General features: G+C 30.1%; 1 protein-coding gene across 1 annotated transcript; it reads left to right on the top strand.

Annotated features, from left to right (window-relative positions):
- Positions 1-4998: 4998 nt before the first annotated feature.
- Positions 4999-6051, top strand: LOC112681812 (craniofacial development protein 2-like). The gene has a single exon (XM_025552126.1). The coding sequence runs from the start codon at positions 4999-5001 to the stop codon at positions 6049-6051; it is 1053 nt and encodes a 350-aa protein (XP_025407911.1).
- Positions 6052-8974: the final 2923 nt, after the last annotated feature.

Below are 8974 nucleotides of genomic sequence, written 5' to 3'. Positions count from 1 at the left end.
TCTGTTCGTTTATTCCACGTTTGTGCAGATTTGTGATCAAACTTCAGTAGAAAATTCTGATTTACTTGGGATTTTTTTTATAATGACCCACTTTATTTTTTTTTTTTTAATTAATTTGCGTACAAAAATTTAAATATTTGATATTTTTACGTGTATTTTAAAACAATAAGAGCTCTTCTCACCAAAACCCCGAAGTGATATAATAATTATTGATGAATTTTCATTTTGAAAAAACTTCTATGATAATATCATAACACGTTTTTAAAATTGTATGAAACCTTTTTTATTTTGTCATTTTTAAATTTGGATTGACGTTTAAGCGACCATTTTATCCGGCCACGGAATTTTAGATCTGGTAGGCTACTGCGAATTCGCACTGAAACTTATGCATACCTACGTGTCTAACCGTAAACACAGTTTATAAACAATACTTTTGAAAAAGTATTAAGATACTAATAATAGTATTCGAATAAAAAAGTATTAAAAATACTTTTAAAATACTATTATAAAAATGTATTTTATGAATACTTACAAAGTATTTGAATACAAATCCTAGTATTTTTTTTAATTTTATGCTATATTATATATATATGTATTGTACACCAGTATAGGTAACTATTATGTTACTACTTTCCATGAATCTTAACAATTATTATAACATGTCTGACTATTTAGAGATAAATACATGTTCACATATTTCATTCTGCATTCACATATAATTTAACTAATAATGATTAAATTTCAATGAAAAAAATATAATAAAAATTGGTAATATTACTATTAATTTGGAACTATTTTAAATTTATTAGATTTTCAGTTTTCTTAAAAAATTCCAAAACAGAAACTATATAAAATGTAATGTGGTATTTAGTGTGGTAACATTGCTATTACCTACCTACTTTTACTATACAAAAACATAATATTAGTTTTCAACAAAATCGATTTTTTTTTTAAATAATAAATTAAAATTAACAAAATACTTTATGATATTTTAATACAAGTATTTAAATTTTAGTAAAAATACAATTAAGAAATAATCAAAATACTTAAAAAATAAAAAAAAAAAAATTGTATTCAGAATAGCATATAAATACTTCAAAAAGTATTCGAATACTTTACAAGACTGGTGTCTATTTAGCAAAAAGTTAAAAGTTATAATTTATAATAGTAAATAACACATGGTTGATGAAATTGCATAAGTACGCAAACCACCTTCGGTTTGCTTTTAGTAGATACAAAATATCAATAAAACGTTAATACAAGTTTATTAATTCTATAACAAAATCTGTTAATGTCGTGAGGATGAATGAATCAGTAATAGCAATAGTTCCTTTACTATATTATCTTCACCATCCCGTGGTCAAAAATGGTTTTTGGCACGTTGCGGACCATGTACAAAATTTAAAACAAATTTTACATTTGGAAAACATTTTTTCATTGAACCTGTTTTCCAAAGTCTTGAGTTGGGAAAAAAAATTAGACTTTGAATTAACTGTCGTTTTGAGTGACATTCCAACAACAATAAATGTGCTACATAACAAATTCACACTCAGAGGTATTATTAATTTCATAATACCAAAATCCAAAAAAATTAATGCAATTGGGCATTATGTATCATACAATTGGAGGGAAACTAATATTACATGGGAACGATGTGATGACCAACTGCATTCCACACGATACGTAAGAGCATCCACAAATGTTAACTGTCAATTCATACTGTACACTAAATAAAAAAGTATTAGGTTACTAATGTTAGTATATTTGTTTAATTTGAATAAGTCAAAAAGCATTTTAAATAATGTATTTTAAATAATTAATTTATGTTTTAATTTAAAATTTTATTCAAAAACTTAAAAACTGTAATGTGTCATTTATTTTTTAATTAAAATGTTCATACGTTTTAATTTTTACGTAAATAACTATTATAATATCTGTTTTTTTTTTAAATGTTTGTAATTAATGTTAAAATGTTCTTATACTTATATCAAATTTGTTATTATTAGTAAAATATTTTTTGTAATTTTAATTTAAAACTTTTATAAAATGTTACATATATATACTTTCATATTTATTGTAGAATTACTTTATATTTCAAGAAATCAATAAATGATTACATTTTTATTAAATGTTTACCTAAGAAAATTTGTCATGTGAAAAATATTTTATTATATAAATATATGCTGTGTAAAAAGCTAATGATATAATAATAATTGTTTGAATGTTATTTAATTTAAAAAAGGTGATTGGCATTTATAAATTGGAAAATAGATATCCTTCAATAATGAACGTATTGTTTTGGTTTTCTCAAATATAAACAAAGAGAAAAGGTCTTATTATTTTGTATGCAAATTCATTTTTAAAAAAAATATGTTGGTCATTACTTAAAGTATGAAAAAAAAAAACCCAAGTAAATCAGAATTTTCTGTCGAAATTTGATCACAAATCTGCACAAACTTGGAATAAACGAACAGGTCGATAATAAATAAAAAATTGGTTACTTACATATACTAAGTTTACTTTATAAAATGTGTTGATAAAACAATATACACAAAAAGTGTGTTTAAATATATTTTGAATTTATTAAGCATGTCTTTAGGCCCCTCCCTCCTTCAATGTTTAACATCTCAGAAATGGGTTAAGCACAAACGACGGGAATAAAAGCAAAAACAAGTATAAACGACTGTAAAAATTTGAACTCGAAAGTCCGAGGTGGGGGGGCTGAGCATGTCCCTAGCCCCCCCACCTTGAAAGTTCAATAACTCGGAAACGGGTTGAGCACAAACGACAGGAATAAAAACACAAACAAGCACAAACGAAGCACAAAAGACTGTAAAAATTTGAAGTCGAAAGTCCGAGGTGGGGGGGCTGGGGACATGCAGCTGAATAATACTATCATAATAGTAATATATAATATTATTAAATGTATACCGTGATCATAATGTATGTAAGTTAAGCGGAAATAATACAAATATTCTAGTCCCAAAGCGAGTTCAATAAGTGATGACTGTTGTACCTAATAATTACAAAACGTAGTTTTATAAGTTATTTAAGCAGGGGTAAGTTTAAACGTAAAAAAAATTATGATGGCAAAACTAGTTCTCATTAACCCAACAAGAAATATTATGTTTGTGTCGTATTTTTTCATTTAAAAATTATTCGACGCATATGAAATACGAATTCAGGATTGCAGGATTACATCATTTGATATAATAGTAATAATTTTTTTTTTTTTAAGTACCTATACGGAATTAATTAATTGTTATTATTGGTTGTATTATTAGTTTAATTAATGCCTAGTTGTTAACTATATTGATTAAGTATGTAGTGCATTAGATTTTCCAGCAAGAAGGATAAATTATTGTTCAATGTTTGCACATAATACTATCAAAGTACATATTGTAATGAAAACTGTCCAAGGCGGAATCCCATGTGACCAGAGAAATATTACTTTTCACACGAGTTTCCGGCTTATCCGGTACATAATCAGAACATAATTTATGAACGGATAAAATCAAATTTCAAACTAAGACAGGTTTCACTGCATATACGTGCATGTCTGTGTGTTATATAATATATGTATGTATGTGTGTGTCTTATATATTTTCTATAATATAATTGTCTACAAATTGGTCCACAACTCACTCACCGGACGCGTCCCACGCGACAACGCACGTATATCACCGTATATCGAAAATTCGTGTCGCCACCGTTGTTGCCTTCATAATATTACTATTATTATTATTATTATTATTATTATTATAACACGAGAACACGATATAAACATATCCTATCGGGGGCGGACAACGCGACAACGTTATGGTTTTAGGCCGCCGCGGAAGTTAATATAATAATACATATAAATAAATATATTTATATACACCATATATACGTATAGTGTATCGTGTACGCGCACATACCACTGCGCCTTATACGGTCATCGTTGGTCTATACCGTAGAAAAAATATTGTCAACACGACAAGACTGATAACAAGTATCATTGAATCATAACAATAGAACTCGTACTGAGTTTATTATACGTTTATATAGCCGATATACAAATATTTCATTAGCAACGGAATACTTAATCGTTCAGAGATACGAAATGTTTGAAACTAACCTGATCCACGCGGGAGCTCTGATTTGTACAGGCGTTACGATATTATTCCGATTCCAACCGTTAATGTAGTAAACGAAATGAGAAATTCTAAAAACCGTTTTTCCTATAATATACAATCACTAACGTATTTATGGGAGAGGGGTATGAGGATAGATCCTTAAGCCTTTATTTTCTATTTAATCCAGGTAATAAGATCTTTACCGAGACAATCTAATAAAGTACCTATAAATACCTCAGTAAGAATTCGACGTTTGAACGCTTCTTATTTTTAACACACTTTGCTGGTGAACGCGTATGCAACGATAAAGTTAATAATATTTTTAATTTCTTTGTATCTATATTGTAAAGTTATAAATATAACTATGATTTTAAGTTGCTTGATATGGCACATTAGAAATATATCATGTTAAGCCAATTCTTTTTTTTTTAATATTATATTTAGAACTTAATTTTTTTTTATATGTGAAAGTTGTTTTTAATTTTTCAGTTTCTACTTTCGTACTATCTTCCACTGTGTTATCAATTACAGAAAATATAAATTGATTTAAATTAAACTAGTTACAAACGTAGAGATGATTTTAAAGGCTAATAGAAAAAATTATGAACTGGAATTTAAAGAAACCCTAGGTGCACACTGCGTGTCACTTGACACCCAATATTACGAATTTAGCGAACCCGGGACCCCAAGCTGAGGCGCAGGGAAATTGTTGATCCCATAGCTCAGTGCTAATTGCACTGCAATAGCCCCCCCCCCCTTTACCTTAACTGACTGGGTGGGTATGGTTCTCCAAGTTGGGGGTTGAGCGATGGGCTAACAACCCATCCTCGGAAAAAAAAACATTGTTAAGAAACAACCAACGCAAAAGCCTCGGAAAAATATGGAGATACAGGACTTAAAGATTGGAACATGGAACATGCGCTCTTTATACAGGACTGAAACACTAATAACAGTAGTATCTGAAATTGACAAATACGAACTGGCTATATTAGCAATTCAAGAAACTAGATGGCCCGGATCTGGCAACCACAAAACAGAGAAAGCAACATTATTCTACAGCGGAGGATTAGGACACATAAGGGGAGTTGATTTCTTAGTTAGTGACAGAATACTTAACAACATTAAGCGATTTGAACCAATTAATGATAGGCTATGTCTCTTGAAAATTCAAGCTAAATGGTTCAATATAATACTGATTAATTGCTATGCTCCAACAGAGGACGAAGACGAAAAGACAAAAAATGATTTCTATAAACAACTAGAAGCACTATATGACACAAAACCTCAAAATTTGGTCAAAGTCGTATTAGGGGACTTTATTGTAAAAATTGGGAAAGAAATATGTTATAGACCGACGATAGGACAACAAAGCCTCCATAATAACTCGAACGACAACGGAGTTAGAGTAATATATTTTGCAACATCCAAGGGGATGGCCATAAGCAGTACGTTTTTCCCGCATAAACAAATCCATAAACAGACATGGATGTCCCCCAGTGGAACAACTAAAAATCAAATTGATCACATCATGATTGAATCTAGAAGAAAACACTGTATAACAAATGTAAAAAGCTGTAGAGACGTCTACGGGATATCAGACCATTTACTAATACGAAATCAAGTACACCTCAGATTGTCGGTAAAGTGGAGAGAAAAGAAAAGAGTTACCCAGAAGTTCAACGTTAAAAAATTAAAAGAAAACACAAACCTACAGAATTACATAGAAACAATAAATAGAAATCTAAAAAATGGTAAAGCACCAGAAAAATATAATAACAGAGTTACTAAGATAGAGTGGGAAAACTGTAATAAAAAAGCTAGAACAAATTATTATAAAAGCATGGAGGGAAGAAGAAATACCAGAAGCCTGGAATTTGTTGATCCTATACTCTATATACAAAAAAGGGGATATTATGAATTGCAACAATTATAGAGGCATCTTCTTACTAGATACATCATACAAAGTTCTATCAAATGTACTCCTTAATAAACTCAAACCATATGGAGATGAAATAGTCGGGGAGTACCAAGGTGGCTTCAGAAGGTGAAAATCAACGGTAGATCAAATACATATTGTCAAACAAATAATGAAAACATGTTAAGAATAAAACCAGGAACTATTCATGCTATTTGAAGATTATAAACAGGCATATGACTCAATTGGGAAAGTCTATGGAAAACCTCGGAAAAGCTTGGGACACCAACAAAAATCACAAGAATGTAAGAGCATGTGCTCAATTCTCTAAAAGTATGGTCAAATTTAATGACCATCTATCGAAAGCATTCATGATCAATACAGGACTGAAACAAAGAGATGCACTTCAACATTGCGGTGGAGGAAGTGGTTAGAAATGTATTAAATTCTGGTATAGGAATTAAACTACAAAAATCTAAGACTATCAAACTAATAGCATACGCTGATGACATAGTATTACTGTTCGAATCTGAAAGCGACCTTCAGGGTATGACAGAATCTCTTATAAATGAAAGTAAACAAATGGGCTTAACTATAAATGAAGAAAAACAAAGTACATGATATTGTCACGGAAAAATAATAGACACAATAATTTGATAGTAAGAGATATGGAGTTCGAGTTGATTGAAAACTTTAAATATCTAGGGGTGGAATTGAGCGTGTCGGGCAATAACCACTAGGAAATACAAAATAGAATAAACTCAGCTAACAAGTGCTTCTTCAGATTAAAGACAATATTAAAATCTAAATTAGTTTTAATCAAATCTAAACTAACTTTATACAAAGTAATGATACGCCCGATAGCGATATATGCGTATGAAACTTAGGCCACAACGAAAACAGATGAGCAAAACCTAGCAAGATTTGAAAAAAAGATGTTACGACAAATTTTTGGCCCCAAAATAAACTAAAACACAGGAGAATATGAGTGAAGAAAGAATAAAGAGGTAATAAGCATGTTAGAAGATTCAGATATAATTGCTATTATGAAAAGCAAAAGGATAAGCTGGGCAGAGCATGTATAGCGAGTTCGAGAACAGACAATCGGCCAGGTCACCTGCTGGAAGCCTAAGAGTAAAAGACCACTCGGCCGTCCAAAACAAAGATGTATAGACAGGGTCCATAAAGACTTGAATATGCTGGGAATCCTGAATAGTGAAGAACTAGCCACGGATTGAGACAGATGGAGGGAAGTGGTGGTTGCGGCAAAAGACCAGAATGGTTTATATTAAGCCAGAGAAAAAAAAATGGAATTTAGAGATATACGAGTAAATTATAATAATAAAGTAAAAAATTGTTTACCGAGTAATTTTATTTAAAATCACAAGTGTGGTATTTATTTTCAAATAATTTAAATAGTTGCATATAACGTAAAAACTAAAGTAAATTAAACAGATCACTTCTAAACAAATCCATGGGGCCAATCCAAATATTCAGGATTCTTCTATTGAACATTACTATTGTGCCACAATATTTATACCATACATTGATTTTTATCGAATACAATTGAGTGAACGATTTATCATAAAAAAAAACAATATTTTTATTTTTTTTTTTTTTTTTTTTATTAGCTTTTAGTATACAACTATGATAGCTCGACATTTACAGATATTATAAATAAAACAATATTATACATTAAACATTAGTGTACATATTAAATAATGAAGCCAGCATCCAATATAAAGGAAATTATTAATTTGATGGCGGTAGTGGATTTTGTGTTAAGTATGGAGTGGATATTTAAGGGGATATTAAGAGTCTTAAGTTCATTAATTAAAATAATGCGATTGAGTTGAAGTGCAGGGCAGTCGAGTAGAATATGGGATAAGTCACAAATGCATTCATTTAAGTGAAGAGTACAGAATGGAGAATCATTAAGGCCAAGTTTGAAGGAGTGACTAGGAAGAAGGTGATGTCCTATGCGTAGCCTATTAAATTGTACTATATATGGTCTATGTAAGTATAAGTTATTGAACCAGGTTTTTTTTAGGATATTTGGTGTAATATTTCTGTATCTTGAGGCGAATTCGGCAGGTAGATTGTTCCAGAGAGAGAACCAAATATTAGTAGAGTATTGTTTTATAAGCGATGTGAAGTCAGAATGGGGGAGTTGAGAAATAGAAGGAAAGATGAGATTGGATGAAGATTTAGCAAGGTGGTCTGCAACTTCATTACCATGTATGCCTGTATGACTAGGAACCCAAAGAAAGTGGATGTTATAGTTAGTTTGATTTAATGTAAAAATAAGGGACTTGATGCGAAGAATAAGTGGAGACAGGTGAGAGTTAAATGGGTTTGAATTTAAGGCTTGGAGGCACGACATAGAATCTGAGACAATTAAATAATTGTTGGGGGGAAAATTTTGAATAAGTTTTAGGGCTTCGGTGATGGCATAACACTCAGCTGTAAAGGAAGAAGACGTAGGAGGAAGGTTATTGTTAAAAGAGAATATTAAAAAACATATTATATTATAAAAACATATAATATTATAAAAACAATATTTGAAGGTAATAAATGATGCAACTTTCTAAGAATAAAATTACATGCTTTACTTTTATTTATTTAGGAATTAATTGTATTTTTAAAAATAATTATTATTGGTGAAAGATCAAAAAAGAGAAACGTTTAAAAAACTGTTTGAGTTTTATTCGCCCATGATTAATCTACATGTTAACATTGCATAATTTAACTTATAGAGATATACAATAATTACGGACGAAATAACTCTCCTTTTAGGACTATATGCTTTAGATACTTGTGATAAAGAATTTTATCTCAGTGCAAGCTTTTCAAAATATTCTGCGCATTACCAGTGTCTACTGCAACTTCAGAAAGATCATTTTCTCCTTTAAAAATAATTGAGCCGTACTTTAGGAATAGT

Source organism: Sipha flava, unplaced genomic scaffold, assembly GCF_003268045.1.
Source record: "Sipha flava isolate LNK unplaced genomic scaffold, YSA_version1 197_pilon_pilon, whole genome shotgun sequence".
NCBI classification, from domain to species: Eukaryota; Metazoa; Arthropoda; class Insecta; order Hemiptera; family Aphididae; genus Sipha; species Sipha flava.
The sequence above is the reverse complement of the archived record's forward strand: the minus strand, read 5'-3'. Positions and strand labels throughout refer to the sequence as shown.